At 32.3% G+C, this 20,549-nt stretch overlaps 2 protein-coding genes across 3 annotated transcripts; both read right to left on the minus strand.

Annotated features, from left to right (window-relative positions):
* Positions 1–349: 349 nt before the first annotated feature.
* LOC117913933 (RPM1-interacting protein 4-like) lies at positions 350–4,728 on the minus strand. The gene is made up of 4 exons (XM_034829065.1): positions 4,586–4,728; positions 1,651–2,409; positions 810–1,001; positions 350–714 (listed from the first exon to the last, which is right to left on the minus strand). Exons 1-4 carry the CDS (start codon positions 4,589–4,591, stop codon positions 682–684), a joined length of 990 nt encoding a protein of 329 aa, XP_034684956.1. The 5' UTR covers positions 4,592–4,728; the 3' UTR covers positions 350–681.
* A 5,432-nt stretch (positions 4,729–10,160) lies between these two features.
* On the minus strand, positions 10,161–17,210 carry LOC117914812 (protein ROOT PRIMORDIUM DEFECTIVE 1-like). Of its 2 annotated transcripts, XM_034830295.1 has the most exons (4): positions 14,994–17,210; positions 14,649–14,773; positions 12,790–12,901; positions 10,161–10,822 (listed from the first exon to the last, which is right to left on the minus strand). In XM_034830295.1, exon 1 carries the CDS (start codon positions 16,715–16,717, stop codon positions 15,515–15,517), a length of 1,203 nt encoding a protein of 400 aa, XP_034686186.1. In that variant the 5' UTR covers positions 16,718–17,210; the 3' UTR covers positions 10,161–10,822; positions 12,790–12,901; positions 14,649–14,773; positions 14,994–15,514. The 2 variants fall into 2 exon arrangements, with proteins under 2 accessions (XP_034686186.1, XP_034686187.1); XM_034830296.1 differs by lacking the exon at positions 12,790–12,901 and having other exon boundaries at positions 14,661–14,773.
* Between the last annotated feature and the right edge of the window lie 3,339 nt (positions 17,211–20,549).

Raw genomic sequence — 20,549 nt, forward strand, 5'->3', positions numbered from 1 at the left:
AATCCATTTCTTCTTCTTTTTTTTAATTCTTTTATTTAAAATTAAATAAAAAAAATCATAAGTTTCTAATTAATTTTAATTATATCTGATTTTTTTCATATATTTTTCATAGTAAAATCAAACTAAGCTCGCTATTTGACTAGTTGAATATCTTTGAATTCACCTGTATGTCCACCCTTGGAGCTTTTATAGATTTCTTCAAAAAAGGAAGATTTTAGGTACTGAGAAATTCTTTGTATTCCTCTACCTCTATAGGCCCAACAAGGAGAAAATCATTTTCCCTTAATATTTTTTCCCCTTAATACTTTCCTTGAACCAAACACGACATAAGGAGTAGAATTCTAGAAAGTTTTGAATCATGCAGTTTGTTTTTATTTTTTGTAGGAAATAACAATATTTTATTCTATCAGAAAGGAAATATTGTAGTACAACCAAGAATCAGATACCCCCCAAAGGCAGAAAAAGGAAAAAGGGTCAACAGAAATTAAGAACTAGGTACACTCAATTCCATAATGAAAGATAGATGTCTTGCCCCAAAACCTCATTATTTTTCTTCTAGTGAAATGCACTAAACAAAAATGTTACTCTATACATAGGACAATCAGTTGTATGTAAGTATACATGCCTCATGCGCTCTCTATTCGTCTATCATGTGCTTTCTAGTCATCCATACACATAACTTCATTTTCGACCCCATGGGAAGCAGCAACATCTCTGGGAGACAGAAAGAGAGATGATATGATTTTGTGAAACCAATAAACCGACAAAAAAGGAGACTTGTGACCAGTGATAAAAAGGGTTCCTCATACCTTGGCATGGTCTTTTCCATATTGCTCCGGACCACTGGGATAAGAAGGCTCAGTCACCATGGCTGGTACTGTTCCTTCTACCCTCTGCTTCTCCTCATGAACTTTGTTGAAAATGTGTGTATACCCTTCAGCTGATGAAGGGTTTCTCTCATCCCAATCACCAAATTTCGGAACAGCAGTGCTGTCATCAGGCTGCCACATCAAATTAACGTTACATTCTTCCAATAACGAAGGCAGAAAACATGAAAAAAGATGTCCACCAAAATTTGGTAGAAAATAACAAAAAGGAAGGACGTAGGAAATTTCGGCTGCCAGCAGTCTTACAAACTCGCCCCTTTGCCCATCCTTCTTCCATCAAGTCCAGTATATAGCCAAAAGCTTTAAACTCTTACCAGAGATTTCAAACTATTTCACCATTGCTAATTTTTTCAAAGATATAATCTCTTTGAGAACCTGAATTTAATGCAAATCATAAAATATGGTTAAACCTCCGACATGGCCCTGGAGGTAATATTTTGGAAGAAAATTACTCTTCCCTATAAAGCTTGATTAGCTTTCTTTAATAGCCAAAAGCTTCTTCCATCCTGAATTCTAGTTGGCTTTCACTAGTCCACTGTTAGCTTATTATGCAGACACATGAAGGAAGGAGATTGGAAAACTCATAGCTGCTGAGACTGGAGTGGCCATTAAGATTCTTGGTTTTTCTTTTCTACTCCAACTTCTAGGCAATCAAAGCATTAAAAAGAGGACAAATGGCTTCCTCTAGAAACCTTACAGATCACCTAAGTCACAGTTTTTCCAATAGAATGCATATGACAAGGGTCCAGATTAAAAGATTTACCTTTCGATTGCCTTGAGTAGCTGGTCTCAGTTGGGACCTTTGAGTGGAGGGACCTAGGCTGTGGCTAACTTCAGAAGAAAGCCTTTTTTGCCATGAGGGAGAAGATACTCCACTGCTTTTGCCTCCAACCATTGCCTGGTAACGTGGGTGTAGTGGTGAGTGGTCAATGCTGTGATCAGACCCTGTGCTTTGGCGCATAGACCTCTTATCACCCGAATTTACACCACCATTGCGTTGATAGTTCAAGTCAGCAGCAGCTCTATGACCTACAGTCTCATGGCGTGATGGAGAATCAGTTGGTCTTCTTAGCTCCCCATCTTCCCGGCTCAAGTGGAGCTCGTACTTTAGCCGAGATGCAACTGGCCCCCTGGTTTCCTCCAGTTCAGGCTTACTACTTCCAGATCTTGCACCACCATGACGTTGATGAGGCAAGACCACTGCTGCCTTCTGGCCAACAGTGTCATGGTGCAATGAAGAATCATCAGATCTCCACATCTTACCATCTTCACGCCCTGTATGCTGCTTATGCTTTGATCCTGTTGGTTCCAGGTCCTTTGATGCCTTTGTTTTGACCTCTTTTTGAAAGGGAGGGGCTTGAACTGGAGGTGTGTAGGCATAGGGCATATTGGGATTGCCTTGAGTGTCACTTGGTTTCAACTTCTCACCACTTCTATGTTTCCTTGCCTTTTCAAAATAAACTGTGTAAGGGACATCTTGTTGACTTTCCCAATTGCCAAACTTCGGCACATTTGAGCTTTGCTGCAAAAATAAGAGAAAAAAATGTAGTTCCTTTTCAGGGAGGGAAAAGAGAAAAAGGTTTTTAAATTTTCACTAAGAATAAGAAAAGCAAACCCAGGAAATATTTCCATGCCATCAATATTGTATTTGAAGTTGCAAGAAAAGCAGATATTCATCTAAAGGCAAAACAAAGGAAAATGACACCCTTATTTCAATCTTTTTCTTTTCTTCTTCTCTGTTGTTTTTTTCTTTTTTCTTTTTTTTTCTTTTTTTTTTTTTTTTTTTTTTGCCGAGTTGCTATCTATATGTATCCTATACATTCATATGTTGTCTTATAGGAAATGGTAATCTCATTAAAGACAAGGGATCATCAATCTCATAATATGCATTAATGCAATAAAATTAGCACATTGTTTTCACCATAACAGTGTCAATTGTCAACATCCTCATACAACAGGAATGGGTCCTTCCATATTTTCCAGTGAAGAATAATAATAGATCCTATGATCCAAGCCCCTAACAAGCTGGAGACATTGACCACCCAATATCACTTTGTATTAGCTGACTGAGAAGAACCAATAGGATTGGATTAAAGGTTCTTATGAATGTGATGCAATAATGACTTGAAAATTAAGTACAACCATTCAAATTAGGAAAGCAACAAAAGGATTCTCAAAAGGCATGCATAGTAAAATAAGAAAAGTGGATAGCCACCTTGTGCATTAGCATAATACTTGTACATTCAACTCAAAATATTTTAGCCCCACCTGCCTCAGGGAAGTATTATCATATAAAGTATGAAACATTTTCCTTTAACTATGGTTCCATGATGAGTCATACACATTGTTACTTCTTGTAATTCCTAAGTTCCTCTACTAAAAAGTTACAGTCCATTCATTTGCAGATGCTAAATATTCAACAACGATATTCGATCTTTAGGTTTGTGTTTCTCTTTGAACATGTCAAATTAGAAGATTTTTTAAACAGGAGATGATTCTAAAACAGGATGGGAACTTCACCTTTTCTCCTCCTATCAGAAGTGGCCTTTACAAAATTATAAAGGGAAAAAAAGAAGAGAAAATAGGTAAAGAGAATAGAGAAGAATAACTACACATAAAAGCAGTCCATTTCAGCCCCCCCCTGAAATTTGTAAAAAAAACTTGCATGTATGAGGATTTAAACCTCTGCCCTTCAATTTACAAGGCAACCTCACTTACCACACAGCTATGCAATTGCTTTTTGCTCTTTTTTTGCCGCCGCTGAAAATAAATTATTGTTCTTGCCACCCCCCCCCCCCCCCCTCCAACTTATTTTCTAGCTCCACCAGTGAGCAGAAGGGTTATCAGAAAACCTAAAGGTCCAGTGTTGACAAAGGCATATATACAAAACAGATCAAAGAACCTCTCATGTAATACACAGGCACCATTCAGCAAAACAACCCAAAAAAATTTTCTGCTTGCATAACAAGGCAAATACATGACGAAATAGCCTGCAACTCTGGGTTGAGCATGCATATACATCCATTCATTACATAATTTACATACATATCCATTTCAAAGGAGCAGGCATAGAAAACTATGCCTTCTCCGATAATCATTATTCTGTACCAAGTTAAATAACAACTCAAATATTATTTTTGTTACTAGAATATCCATCCACCCATTCCAGAACCCAGACTCTTAAATGCAAAGAGGAACCAAACCCAGACAGATCCTCCCATAAATCCAACCAGAGGCTGCACTTTCCAATAAGCTACCATGGCCTAAACCCAGATCCCCAATGGATGAACATAATTCACATAACCAGATACTAAACCTTGAGTCAAAATTCATATCACCACCAAAATGATAAAATAGATATAAAAATAAAAATAAATTCCTAGGCAATTCAACAACACCCAAGAATCAAATGATATTTTTTAACAAAAGGTACAGAATGTGAACCAAACCATCCAAAACCCAGCAACAAAACGAAAACCAGACAAGCCAATTGTCCATATCCACTGAACATACTTTTGTATCTTTCAAAAGCTTAAACTTAGCATAACATATCAATCCAACACACCACAAGAGAAACCCACAATGAGAAAATTCAATGGATTCAAAAAAAGCAATGAAATGGGTAGGTAAAAAACTAAAGTTCCAATCAAAGAAAGATCAAGAGAGGTGAAAGAAGGAAAGAGAAAAGGAAAACCCACCTCCATTTGTCTTTCAGCAACCTTTTCTTGGTCTCGCAACTCCACAAAGCTAGGCAAATTGAATTTGGGAGTTTGAAAGTACCTTCACAAATGAAAATTTATAGAAACTCATGCGTGACGACCTATGGACTCTGTCCTCACCGTAAAGTGTAAACGGCATTTTGACTTCTCATTTCCCCTCTTTCCAGGTGATAACAGCACAATTTGAAACAATATATATTAATACAAACTGCACTGTAATCTCACTAAAATAATGATAATTGTATTAAATAACAATATCCACTCTTTCTGTTTTCTCAATCTTTGAATTGATTTGGGATGACAAAAGAAAGATGGGAAATGCAGATTCGAAAATTGAATTCTGAAAATTTCTTACACATGTGAGGCTTCATAGCAAAATCATGTTTAAGCAAAAAAAAAAAAATTTGCCTACTTCATTTGATTAAATTTTAAAATTATTCTTATTTTTAATAAAATAAAATTTACAATAAAAAATAGAAATAATTACTTTTCATATTATTTAAAAATATATAAAATTTAAATATAATTTCATTTTCTTTTCTTAGCTTTTCTATGAAAGTAAAAGTTATTTATGTTTTACTTATTTGATTTAGAAAATGAGAAATGAAAGGAAATGAAAAAGAAAAAGAAAAAGTTGGCCAAGTCTACTCTTTAGTCTATCAAAGTCTTTGAAAAGGTCAATTCATATTTCTTGTCATCCTAGAGTTATATTTTTAATCGTACACGAGTATTGGACCAAGTCTTTTGTTCATTAATTTTCTCCCTTTCCATTGTACTCTTGGTTTGGTATAAAGGAAAAACCCAAAAAGAGTAAAATAGAATTTTATTTTTATTATTTAGTTATATTAAAAGGGATAAAGTGCATTCTAAGTGAAAATTAGGAGAAATTTTATCATATTTTGAAATTTTTAATTTTTTAAACAAAAAAAAAATTAAAATTAAAGGGAAAAGTGGAATAAAGGTGTAGCATGATGAAAATATTTGAAAAATTATGACTTAGGCCCGTTTTTAAGAACAATTTTTTGTTTTTCAGAATAAAAAATATGATTATGTTATTTTCAGTTATTTTATGTTATTTTCTAATGTTTTCAGAACCGAATCGAACATTGAAGTGGAAAAGTTACTAGTTCACGATTCACTAGTCGGACCAATGGTCGAAACCTCGATCAAATCGATGATATCATAAATATATATTTTATATTTTATTAGAATTAAAAATTATTATAACAAATTAAATATATATATATATAATTAAAAATTTTAATAATATTTCCTTTTTTATATTTGATATATCAAATTAAATGATAAAGATAAATATAAATATATTAATATACTAAATTTTATTAAACGGAATAGGTATAATATTTAAATACTAAGGTGTAAGGAAAATTATAATATTTAATTTAATTACATATCTATATATTTTGTTATTTTAAAATTTTGAAAATTATTATATTAATTTCACATTTATTATTAATAATTATTATAAAATAAATGTACATATAAATACAAAATAAAAGTAAATATTAATATTTATATTTATATATAATTTAAATGGTTTATATTTGTTTGTGGGTTGGGTTGAGTGGGGTGGGGAAAAAAAACATTTTATACTTGGTAAAAACAGTGTCGTCTTGGTAGGGTAAAAAAAAAAAATTAAAATGGTTGAACCATCCTGTTCAAAGGGAATAGGTCGATTTGTCAAGTTCGTCCATTTGACCATTGGTTCATTCGGTGTGATCCCGATTCAACCATCTGTCAACTCAATTAATTAGACTGAACTAGAATTGTGACTGGTCAAACCGGCTAGTCCGATCCCATTTTTAAAATCAAGTTATTTTCACTTATTTTCTGATAACTTTTTTAAGAAATAATTATACAAACATGTGATATAAAAGTAAAACACTGGATATAAAAACTATTTTTTAAAACATATTTAAAAATATTATAAAAAAAACATGTTAAAAATATTTTAAATTTTCAAAATTCTACAAAAATCAAAAAATAATTTTTTAAAACTATTTGTCATAATTATTTTTAATTATTGTACATGTTTGTATAATTATCTCTTAAAAAACCCTCAAAAAATAAGTGAAAATAGTAAAAAAAACAACTAAAATATATTATCTGAAAACACTCTATTTTCTGTTCTTAAGAACAAAAAAATAGAAAATAGTTTTTAGTTGTCCAATGTGTTTCTTGTGTTTTTTGTTTCAAATAACAAAAAAATGTTTTAAAAAACAATTCTCAAACAGACTCTAAATATTTATTTTGTTCCCAAAAGAAAAAGAGAAAAAAACTAGGCATATGGTAGTGGATACATTTAATTTTCTTCGATTTTTTATTTATTGTATGTTTACAAATAAGGATGATTTAGTTATTATATTAAAATAATAGTAATTAGCCAATTAATATGAAATAAAATGTATTTTAATTTTTTTTAAATGAGGAGGTGAAAAGTATATATATATATATTTTCATTCAAAGTACACTTCATCCCACTTCTCTAAAATTTAAGTTTATTTTATTACTTTTGCTTCTTTTGTCAAAATTTTTTGGAATTAAACAAAATCTTCAATTCCAAAAGATGTAATTAATAATGATGAGTAATAATTAAAGTTAAATCATTGGGGTGATGATTTTTCAATTGTTAACAAACCAAAGTGGGAGAAAGTAATAATGAAAATTTTAGAGAAAAGTTTCAACTATATTTAGAAGAAAAAGTAAAGTAGGTATTTGATTTCTTAGTTGAAGATGTTGATGAAAATTGTCATTAATTCCATTATTGGTAGGGCCTACACGAGAAGGAGTGAACAAAAATGGAGAGCTGTTCAAGGTTGGTGTTGTTCCTGGTCTTGCCGTGTGGTGGTTGGGACTTGGGGGGTTCCAAAATTTATAGTTTTTAAAAAATATTTTTAAACCTAAGATATTTAAAAGAAATTAAATTGAAAATTATTTTTGAAAAAAAAGAGTTTTAATTTAATTTTAAAGATGTTTTTTTGAATTGAAATTATCTTCTTAGAAGATTTTTTTTTATTATTATTGGAAGTGTTACAGATTTGAAGATAATTCATGGGTTGTCATATTTTTTAAAAAATATTGTTTTTTCCATCAAAATCCCATTGAGGAGGTCGGTGAGAGATTGTTGGTGCATACACTAAACAGGATGCCATTATTTAAGCCTTTTTAATTGTAAGCGGATGAAATTAAGACAAGAGAATATGTATATATTAATATGTTGAATATTACTTTAATTTGCATAAAGAAAAGTGTTATAATTTTGAAAAACAATTAAAATTGATTTTTATTTTATATTAATTTTAAAAATCCCAAAAAATAAGTTACTTTTGGAGGAAGTTTAAGATGGATAGTTTCTAAAAATACATCCATTAAGGTTTGATTAATTTCATTATCAAGGGTATTTCGTAAATTTCAAGTAAATGAAAATGAAAATAAACAAGAACATTTTATAACGACTTGTATTCAATCATGTAGATATTGTTCATTCTAAACCCAAATAGGTTCTCACAGCTTGAAAATGTTTTTATAAGGTTAAGAAGAGTTCATACTTATATAATCTTAATAACTTTCTCCCTAATTCGATGTGAGATATCACAAATACTCCTCCATACAAACACAATATCATCATTGTGTCCCATAAGATTGTAAAGTCAAATAGATAAACACCTCTATGAGGCTAAACACTTGGTTTAAGGATCGACTCTAATACCATTTATAACGACTCACACCTAATTATGTAGATATTATCTGTTTTAAGCCCAAATGAGTCCTATGACTTTAAAATATTTCTACAAGGTTAGGCGAAGTTCATACTTACATAGCTCTACTAACTTTCTTCCTTATTCGACATATTTCCCACATCGAATAGGCCGCTTATAACTTTCTCCCCTTATACAGCTCATACAAGGTTAAAACGTCGCTTATCACACAACTTCTTGTAGGTGAAATAAAAGGCGAGGACAACCACTAAAACTTATCTCTAAGTTAGACTTGGTCAAACCCCCATATGTACCTAATGACAAATCATTTAAAAAGAAAATTGCCCAAAAGATCCATCATATTTACCCTTGGAACCAAACTCAAAAAGATTGAAGCATTCAACACCTAATTCCAAATGCACCTTGTTCCATCATCCATGGACATACCTCTTATTCTAGTCTTGTTCATCCCGAGCTAAAAGATTGTTGGTCAGCTACTTGAACACCTCGTCATAAAGGTCTTCTAACTTCCTACAAACAAAGTAAATAAGCCCCAGCATAACAACTTGGCATGCCAAGCCTCCTCAAGAAGATCATCTAGCTCTTCTTTTCTTAAAACAAAATGGGACTCCTACTCATTATTTTGCTAAAACATATGTTGCCCCTGACAAATTGTTCAGGTTAAAGAACCCTTAATCACCTGATGGGCTTACTCAACTAACAGTATCCATTAAGAACGATAAGTAGGAACTACAACCAAAAGGTCGTGATTCCCACAAGTATTCAAAATAACCTCATAAAAGGTATGCCTGCAATCTTGACCTAATGGCAACAAATAGCCCAAACCATGGAACCAAGCATCATGCTTATTACGCTAGTTGACTTGTTTTAAAGTGTTGTAACTACCTTAATAAAATAAATACTTTGTCCTAACCCTCGCGTACGTGCTTAAGTGAAACAAAATCGATCACCGATTTTCAGACGGCCAAAAATCACCAAAAAATCAACAATATCAATGAAATATTGTCGACATTTTAAGAAAATCCTAAAATTTCGCCGAAAAAATCAACAATGAATGCACGTGTGCTTGGAGATGGTAGTTTTCCAAAAAATGGGCGATTTTTTTCAAAAAAAAACCTTTCTTTTTTAATTTATCTATGTTTTTTAATTTTCTTTTTCAATTTATCTTTTATTTTAAATTTATATCACCCTTTTATTTTATATTATCCTTTTTATTTTTAATTATTTGCTATATTTAATTCATTAATCTTATTTTTAAAAATTATTATCACTTTACTTTCATTTTTTTATATTTATCCTTTTAATTTTATTTAATCCCTTTACAATCTCTCAATTTTTCCAGCCACTAAATGCTACTATGCAATATCAAGCATATGGAATAGCTATATGGAAGAAAGCTTCCACCAAAGTCTCCATGAGTACCTTTTAGAATCCATCATATTCTTGCCATGTTAGGCTCTATGCTCTTCCCGCTATATCAACTTACCAGGTTTTTTTATGTTGTACAATAATCCTCCCAATTCAGGACAGGAGTGTAGTGTTCAATACACCATCAGGTCACACAAGCATATAAGTGTGCATGAGTAAGATTCTAAACATAACTCTGGTCACACCACAACTTGGCAAGGTTCACAAAGTAGAAATGCTTGTAAAAGAAAAAAGGATATTAAAACTTAAGATAAAGAGGAAAAGAGATTTGGATGGCAATGCTTTTCTAAAGTGAATTTAGGAGAAAAAGAAATGATACCCATGTGACCCTCTGATGAAAACTTACTAGGTGGACAAGTCAATATATATTCATACACACAACAAAGAGGATAAATAGACCAGAAGATTGAAGTTAAGAGGCCAAGATCCACCAGGAAGCAAGAATAACAATGTGTAAGCCCACACACTAGTATAAATCTTTGCTGTTTCTACCATGGACATTCTTTTCCTCAAATGTTAAGAACTAACTAGATCTTTAAATGCAACAAAACTGGTCAGTTCAGTTGGTTCAACCAATTTTTATTGGTTTTGAAATGATCTTGGAAGAATTTCTCTATTAGTTGAACATGAAAAGAACAGTGGCTGCTTGGGATCAAATCAGATTGGGACCGCCAATGGACTAGTTTTTACAACACTAGATTAAAAGTAGCTGTAATGCAAATGAGTGGGTCCCTTAATACCTAGCAGTGCATGCAAATCAAACAAATATGCTGGAGAAGAGACTGGCCTTAGGCACAAGAAAAACACCGCAATGATATAAGAATGGCTCAGTCATTTGTCGGGCGTCAAGCACCACGGCTCTGTTACTGAAACAAGAGCCCTCATATTCATCCAAAGTAAGCTGGAACCGACGACCTTGGCTAAGCTCCAACAGATCCCCTTTAGCTCCTAGTTGCAAATCTTCAAGAGAGTATATTAAATCAGAACCATTTGAGTATTCTCTACGAATTCTATTCTCATTTTCAATTGCTTCATAGAGTCCACGAGCCTGAAAATGCATGAGGCAAGTCCCATTAAAAGCTCTCAAGAAATTAATATTCCAAGGATGACAACACATTAACAATCAGCAGGAACTATAACAAATCAAATCCACTCTTCAGAGCTAGTACTTTTAGAGTGTTAAACAGCCAGGGTTAAACAAACTTCAACACCAGATTCGAGGATCGGATATAATACCATTTATAACGATCCATACATAATTATGTAGATATTATCTATTTTGAATTCAAAGGGACCCTACGACTTTAAAATATATCTACAAAATTAAGAAGAGTTCATACTTATATAATTTTAGTAACTTCTTCCCATATATTTCCCACATCCAATAGGTCACTTGTAACTTTCTCCCCTTATATAACTCATACAAGGTTAAAAAGTCGCTTATCACACAACTTCTTGTAGGTGAAATAAAAGGCAAAGACAACCACTAAAACTTATCTCCAAGTTAGACTTGGTCAAACCCCCATCTGTACCTGATGACAAATCATTTATAAGAAAATTGCCCAAAAGATCCATCATATTTACCCTTGGAACCAAACTCAAAAAGATTGAAGCATTCAACACCTAATTCCAAATGCACCTTGTTCCATCATCCATGGACATACCTCTTATTCTAGTCTTGTTCATCCCGAGCTAAAAGATTGTTGGTCAGCTACTTGAACACCTCGTCATAAAGGTCTTCTAACTTCCTACAAACAAAGTAAATAAGCCCCAGCATAACAACTTGGCATGCCAAGCCTCCTCAAGAAGATCATCTAGCTCTTCTTTTTCTTAAAACAAAATGGGACTCCTACTCATTATTTTGCTAAAACATATGTTGCCCCTGACAAATTGTTCAGGTTAAAGAACCCTAAATCACCTGATGGGCTTACTCAACTAACAGTATCCATTAAGAACGATAAGTAGCAACTACAACCAAAAGGTCGTGATTCCCACAAGTATTCAAAATAACCTCATAAAAGGTATGCCTGCAATCTTGACCTAATGGCAACAAATAGCCCAAACCATGGAACCAAGCATCATGCTTATTAAGCTAGTTGACTTGTTTTAAACTGTTGTAACTACCTTAATAAAATAAATACTTTGTCCTAACCCTCACGTATGTGCTTACTTAAGTGAAACAAAATCGATCACCGATTTTCAGTTAGGCCAAAAATCACCAAAAAATCAGCGATATCAATGAAATATTGTCGATATTTTAAGAAAATCCTAAAATTTAGCCGAAAAAATCAACAATGAATGCACGTGTGCTTGGAGATGGAAGTTTTCCACAAAATCGGCGATTTTTTTCAAAAACACACCTTTCTTTTTTTATTTATCTATGTTTTTTTTTTCAATTTATCTTTTATTTTAAATCTATATCACCCTTTTATTTTATATTATCCTTTTTATTTTTAATTATTTGTTATATTTATTTCATTAATATATTATTTTTAATAATTATTATCACTTTACTTTAATTTTTTTATATTTATCCTTCTAATTTTATTTAATTTTAAATGTTTTCATTTAAAATATTAAAAATATAAATTTATTCAAAAATTACTAAAAAAAAAATTAATGAAGTTCTAATATTTTATAAATTAAGATTAATTTGATAAAATAAATTTTAATAACTTTAATTATTTAAATAAATTAATGTTAATAACAAAATAAAGAAAACATCATATGATTAATCAAAGAAAACATCAATAATCATCTCATCATTCGGCAAAATAAAGAAATTCATCAAACAGCCAATAGTTCTGAACCAACCAATATCAACAAACAACAGTGTCATATAGCCAAAGGAAGACCATTTAAAGAACCATTTCTACAGCAAGAATATTGTGGAGAGGGGGGTTTATCTCACTTCAGAAGAGAAATCAGTGCCCTCATGAAATAAACTGATAACATTTGACACGCATTATTAAATATAAAGCTAAGAGTGCAAGTGGTGTGGAGAACCCTACTAACCTATGGCTTCAATACAAAGCTAAGAGTTCAGTGTGAGAGATTATATCAAAAAATCTTGTACAAGTGGACTGTTTTTTTTTCTTTCTGCTAGCTCCTCCTTGAAGAGTACATGCTGCATACAAATCATGAGAAGAGGAGGTTAGCTGTTTCAATGAAATCACTAACCAAAAATAGCCTCATCAAAAAATTATTATCCAAGCAAGATTAATGAAGCCTGGATACTAACAAATCAAGGGAAGGATAATTCATTTTCATAGTTTCTTGTAAACTACAATAATCAATGCATGACCTATAAAAAAAGGGTAAGGCCATCAAGAAACCCCATTGATTATCCTGCTGTGAGTTTTTCCTCCTAATATGCAGCACATTTCTCACAATGCACACCACTTCATGATAACAGGGCCCACAAATTAGTCAACCATATAAAACTTTGAATTCCAAACCTGTCAGTGTCTAACCACATGCATTCAAGATAAAGGAGGCAACAACTCTCACATATTTTTGAAGATAGAAGAACTTTGAGTGGTGCATGTTGATAATTCTTATCAAGATAGGACTGGAAACTTTGGGAGTAGGACCCACTTTTTTTTTTTATCAAAAACAACAATGTATTAAATTAAGTTAGGCATCAAGAAGTACAAAAGAAGGATGAGGAATCCTCCCAAAAAACAAAGAACTAAACAAAAGGTATGTTTGCAACTCCAAAGTACTAAATAAACCTATACAATAGTAAAGTGCCACAGGGAAATATACAAAAACAAATCAAAGCCTGAAAATGAATAATTTCCTCCCAAGAGATCACTCCTTGCAGCTCACACCTTTCAAACTACACACCAAAAACCAATCAAGTTGAAACACATTAAGGGAAATGCCCTTAAAAGTCGTGGTGCAAGAGGCACAAAAAGAGGCAAAGAAATGAATGACATCCAAAAGAGCCTCTAAAGTCCTCACCTTGTCCTGAAAAATCTTAACACATCTTTCCCGCCACACAACCCAAATGATAGCAAGACAAGTTGTTTGCCACAAAACCTTGCCTCTAATGGAGCTTCCCAATACCTTATATGAGATGGTCATCATGTCATAGATATTCCTAAGAGGAACCCAGTCCAAATTAGCCAACCTGAATAGTCTATACCATAGCCCTAAAGCCAATGGACAATGTAAGAAAAAATGATCCACCGTTTCTCCACTATCCATATACAACAAACAAACATCAGGACTAAGGGTTTTGTAGAATCTTCTCAAGAGCAGGACCCACTTATGGACGAAACATAGTGAAATATATGTTTTAAATTTTGGGCCAAACAAACCACCTCTCTGCATGTTGATCTTTAGAGAGAATTTTTGGACAAATAAACAAGATATTCGGTTAAACAATCATCAATATGTCAACTCTAACAACTATCTCCAATTTAAACCCAAGAATCAGCACAAGGATCATCATTAACAGCCAAGTTGGCCAACTTTTAAGGCCAAACTTAGGTCAGGCCCCTAATCTTTCTACACTTGGCTCAGGACCCATGTGTGGATGAACCTCCTCTTACCCATTTTACATCATTGCATCTCCTCTTTGCCAAGGTATTGAGAGGGGTATTACAGCCAGGTACAAAGCAATCACCACCAACAAGAACCCCTGTTCCGATTTAGAGGGTTGAGGAGAGAAACGCTTGATGAACCATTTCATTTGCCACTCATCAGCCCCACTCACTTGCTTATCCTAGAGTCTATAAGTACACAGTATAGGATTATACACACACACACAATGCAAATTTAGATCCTTAAAAATGGTAGGGTGTTTGAAGTATCATAATTATAAATATAAAACCAAAAATGAATTAGGAAAAAACTGAACTAGGCACCTTGTTTACCACCTGAGGAAATGGCCAATATATAGCCACACCATATATCACCAAAAATCAAGGACTTGAAAGAGCAAAACAATCCTTCGCTAAAAGCTTCGCCCTTTGAAGATAATTTTAGCATCCTGTGAGAAAAGAAGACAGCTTATTAGAGAGATGGAGAGAAGAAATTCAGGATTTTGAAAAGTGTGATGGAATTTACGGTAACATGAAAAGTGTTTTCTCCATTAAATATGACCAAACATCTCACAATACCAAAAAAGAATAAAGAAATACAATGATACCATCGAAGGATCACATTCAACTAGAATATATAAATAGACTGAAAAAGAGAAGAATTATCACCTTCAGAAATGCTTCTATTCACTCATCTTGATTGAATTTGCCACATTCTCCTGTGGTAATGATCCACTTAAACCCTTGTAACTTCAGAGACTTGAGGCTGTCTAGCACCAAATGTCAAAAGTCACAAAATGGTCCAGCCAGTTAGCCTGGTTAGTTTGAATGTTCAATTCAAGATAGTACAAACATCTGGTAGCCAATTCTTTCAAAGGAATTGTGTGCCCTCCATCTTAACACTTTTAACCCGAAAGAAACTGTAAACAAATTAGGGTTTTCCCCTGGCAAGGGATTTAAGTTACCATCTAATGTCACAAACTTGCCATTGCCAACAAACATACATAAAACCATCAATACGTGTTTGGACAATCACACATTTCCATTGAACCTTCTTCATTTGGCTTTTCTAACTTCATTTTAGTATAAATTTCAACCTTCTTCCTGCAATTGAGTATCTCCCAATCTGAAAACTCCATCCACAATTTACAATTGTAACTCCCGGTCACATGTAAGATTTCATCACGACTTCAACCATTGCCGCCCTCCTCTTGCAACTTACACTCCTCACTACCATCCATGTCCTGGAGTGTTGAATCACTGGAAAATAAACGATGGCGTCCCAAAACAACAAGATCAAGAAGCTTTCTCTTAGCATCATACACAGGATTTGGATCAATCAAACAACCCCTTTCATAAGCTTCCCTCAAAAAAACTGTATGCCTCTTTCCTTTGGTTGACAAATAAAACATCCCAGGATGGTCCAAAAACAAATCCCTTATATTCAAATCAATCTCAAACCATTTCCTAAAATGACTAATCTTCTCGACTTCCACTGTTTTCTCCACCGTCAAACTCAAAAATTCATGAACAATTGCAACTGCCCGTTTCTCCAACCCCATGATTTCAGACTTAGACTTCTTCTTCTCCCCCATTTCCTCATACGGCCCCACATATGGCAGCCTCTGCCACTCCTTAACCTTGGCCTTAAAGTTCTTCCCCAACCTCATTCCCGGAGGAAACCCATGTTTGAAACTGTACCGAAGTTCGAGTGGATTAACACTAGAACCACAATCCTCCTTACAACACTCCATAATCCTCCAATTCTCAACTGCAGCCCTCAAATTACCACTAGGAACTACACTTACAAGCTTCAACACATGAGTATTCGGTTCATTGCCATCACAAAGCTTAAAAAGATGGGGGTTTTGCAATATTACAGAGTCCTCGAAATCATCAGGAAGGCCAAGCTCCCTCCAAACCTTGAAAATCGCTCGAAGCGGCAATGATTTCCCCATCGTAGACATGGACAGCAGCCGAACCAACCGGTCCACCACAATGGGTATCGAACCACGTATTGCAACCGCTTCTAGGCGGGAAATTTCGACTGCGGCATCAGTCAATTTGCAGAAGGGTAGGGACTTGGATGGGTCATAGAAAACGTGGAAAATATGAGGGTATTTGCGGAGAAAGGAGGCGGCACCCCGATTGAGGTGGAGTTTTTGGGAGAGATTGGAGAGGAATTGGAGGGAAACGGTGGGGTTTTTAGGGTTTGCAAGGATTAGGTCCTGAATAGCGACGACTTTGAGTAGGTTTTTATAATCGTCCATGAGCTTCTCGAATGTGGGATCTCTGGCTCTGGAGGCTACATATTGGACTGAGGTGGTTTTGAATCGGAGGGATGTGGAGGAAGGATGAAGAAGAATACGTTTGATAATGTGGTGGGTGGCCATTGCTGTTTCTCAACGTTTTAAAAACCGGACCACCGTCCACCGGTGGCCTTCCCAGTTCGTTCCCTCCGTCTGAACCGACGGTTGGACCGGTAAACAGGCGAACCGGACGGTTCTTCAAGAACCGAACGGTTGAATGACCCCCCCTTTTTCCGTTCAAACCAACCCCTTTGCTCAGCCTATAAGTCTCCGGCGGCCTCCACCTCCAATCCACCGGAAGGACGATGTTTGTGATTGGCCGACGTCCACTGGCGTGGTGCGGCTAGGTGGGATGTGAGAGAAAATGGGTAGTAAAAGAGAGATTGTGAGCTATAAGAGAGAGGTGATGAGATGAGAAGGAAGAAGGGGGGTGTTGGTCGGGGTAGTGCCCGTAGTCGCATCGCCGACGATGGGTGACGAGAGTGGCAGCAGTGGGGGCCGATGATGACCAGTTGCAGTAGGTGTGATGAGGAAGGAAAAGAAGAAAGAAAAAAAAAGAGAAGGGAAAGAGAGGAAACGTGGGTGGCTGCTGGCAATGAGGGGTATTTTTAATGAAGATAAAACCTAAATGGAGGGTTTAGATTAGTAATCTGAAAATGGGTATAAAAAATTGAGTTTGGGCATCAGAAAAAAAAAAAAAAAAAAAAAAAAAAAAAAAAAAAAAGGCAAATGGGTTATAAAAAAATAAGTTTGGGTATCAGACAAAAAAAAAGTCAAACAAAAATAAAAATTAAAAATCACAATTAAAAATGGGCTCCAAATCATTTTTAAGGTCTATAATTATATATATTATATTTAATAAAATTTAAAATATTAATATATTTTTATTTATTTTCATAATTTAATTTAACATATCAAATACAAAATAAAATAATATTAAAATTTTTAATTATATATATTTTAAAATTTTTATAAATATTTTTTATTTTATATAATATATAAATTATATATTTATAATGTCACCGATTTGACCAGTGAACCATGAACCGATAATTTTTTTTATTTAATAATTGATCCGATTCTGAAAACATTATAATGTTTTTTCTTCCTTCGATTTGACATTTCTAAAACCCTAGCACTTCTATCTATAAAACCTCAATGCATTTGAATTGTCCCAACTAGATATTCTGGTTATGGCCAATGGATACTTTTCGTGTTCTTTATTATTCAGTTGATGAACAAATTTCTACAAAAAAAAAATGTTCATTTATCTTCTTATTTTTAATAAAATAAAATTTACAATAAAAAATAGAAATAATTACTTTTACTTCTACTTTCATATTATTTAAAAATATATAAAATTTTTGAAAAAGATCAAATCCTATTTCTAGTCATCCTAGTGTTATATTTTTAATCGTACATGAGTGTTGGACCAAGTCTTTTGTTCATTAATTTTCTCCCTTTCCTCCTTTGCATTGTACTCTTGGTTTGGTATGGAAGGAAAAACCGGAAAAGAGTAAAATAAAATATTATTTTTATTATTTAGTTATATTAAAAGGGATAAAATGTATTCTAACTAAGTGAAAATTAGGAGAAAATTTCTCATATTTTGAAAATTTTAATTTTTTAAACAAAAAAATTAAATTTAAAGGGAAAAGTCGAATAAAGGTGTAGCATGATGAAAATATTTGAAAAATTATGACTTAGACTTTGTTTGGGAACCATTTTTTAGAATAGTTTTTTGTTCTTCCAAATAAAAAACATAGAAAACACGTTTGATAATAAAAAAAAAACTATTTTTAAAAAAAATTGAGTGTTTTTACATAATATATTTTAGTTTTTTTATTTTATTTTCCACTGTTTTCAGAACCGGATCAAACACTGAACTGAAAAAGTTACCGATTCGCGATTCATTGATCAGACTCATGGTCATACCACGGTCAAATCGATGATGTCATATATATATAATAATTTATTAGAATTAAAATTATTATAAGAAATCAAATGTGTATATATATATATATATATATATATATATATATATATATAATTAAAATTTTTAATTTTTTTTTATATTTGATATATCAAATTAAATGATAAAGATAAATACAAATGTATTAATATATTAAATTTTATTAAACAGAATAGGTGTTATATTTAAATAGTGTAAAGAAAATTATAATATTTAATTTAATTGCATATCTATATATTTTTTAATTTTAAAATTTTTAAAATTATTATATTAATAATTATTATAAAATAAATGTACATATAAATACAAAATAAATGTAAATAAAAATATTTATATTTATATATAATTAAAATGGTTTATATTTTGTCTGTGGGTGGTGGTGGTGGTGGTGGTGGTGGTGGTGTGGGGAGGGGGGGGAAGAAACATTTTATATTGAATAAAATGGTGCCGTTTTGATGGGGTAAAAAAATAAAATAAAATTGTTGAACCATCTGGTTCAAAGGGAATAGATCGATTCGTCAAGTTTGTCGGTCTAACCGTTGGTTCATCCAATCTGATCCCAATTCAACCATCCGTCGACTCAGTTAATTGGACCGAATTGGAATCGTGACTAATTGAACTAGCTGGTCCAATCTGATTTTTAAAATTATGTTATTTTCACTTGTTTTCTGATAACTTTTTTAAGAAATAATTATACAAATACGTAGAATAAAAGTAAAACACTAGATATAAAAACTATTTTTTAAAACATATTTAAAAATATTAAAAAAAACAAGTTAAAAATATTTTAAGTTTTCAAATAGACTATTATTCTACAAAAATCAAAGAACAATTTAAAAAAAAAAAAACTATTTTTCAGAATTAATTTTAATTATTCTACATGTTTATATAATTATCTATTAAAAAAACTTTCAAAAATAAGTGAAAACAATTAAAAGATATTCTCTTAAAAACACTATATTATTTGTTCTTATGAACAAAAAATAAAAAACAATTTTTTGTTGTCAAATGTGTTTCTTGTGTTTTTTGTTACAGAAAACGGAAAACTGTTCTAAAAAATAGTTTCCAAACATACCCTAAATATTTATTTTGTTCCCAAAAGAAAAGGAGAAAAAACTAGGCATATGGTAGTGGATACATTTAATTTTCTTCGATATTTTTTTTATTGTATGTTTACAAATAAGGATGATTTAGTTATTATATTAAAATAATAGTAATTAACCAATTAATATGAAATAAAATGTATTTTAATTTTTAAAAAACGAGGAGGTGAAAAGTATATATATATTTTCATTCAAAGTACACTTCATCCCACTTCTCTAAAATTTAAGTTTATTTTATTACTTTTGTTTCTCTTGTCAAAATTTTTGGGAATTAAACAAAATCTTCAATTCCAAAAGATGTAATCAATTACGATGAGTAATAATTGAAGTTAAATAATTGGGGTGATGATTTTTCAATTGTTAACAAACCAAAGTGGGAGAAAGTAATAATGAAAATTTTAGAGAAAAGTTTCAACTATATTTAGAAGAAAAAGTAAAGTAGGTATTTGATTTCTTAGTTGAAGATGTTGATGAAAATTGTCATTAATTCCATTATTGATAGGGCCTACATGAGAAGGAGTGAACAAAAATGGAGAGCTGTTCAAGGTTGGTGTCGTTCCTGGTCTTGCCGTGTGGTGGTTGGGACTTGGGGGGTTCCAAAATTTATAGTTTTTAAAAAATATTTTTAAACCTAAGAGTTTTAAAAGAAATTAAATTGAAAATTATTTTTGAAAAAAAAAAAAGAGTTTTAATTTAATTTTAAAGATGTTTTTTGAATTGAAATTATCTTTTTAGAAGGTTTTTTTTTTTTATTTATTTATTGAAAGTGTTACAGATTTGAAGATAATTCATGGGTTGTCATATTTTTTAAAAAATATTGTTTTTTCTATCAAAATCCCAG

The sequence above is a fragment of the Vitis riparia genome, chromosome 5, assembly GCF_004353265.1.
Source record: "Vitis riparia cultivar Riparia Gloire de Montpellier isolate 1030 chromosome 5, EGFV_Vit.rip_1.0, whole genome shotgun sequence".
Classification (NCBI taxonomy): Eukaryota; Viridiplantae; Streptophyta; class Magnoliopsida; order Vitales; family Vitaceae; genus Vitis; species Vitis riparia.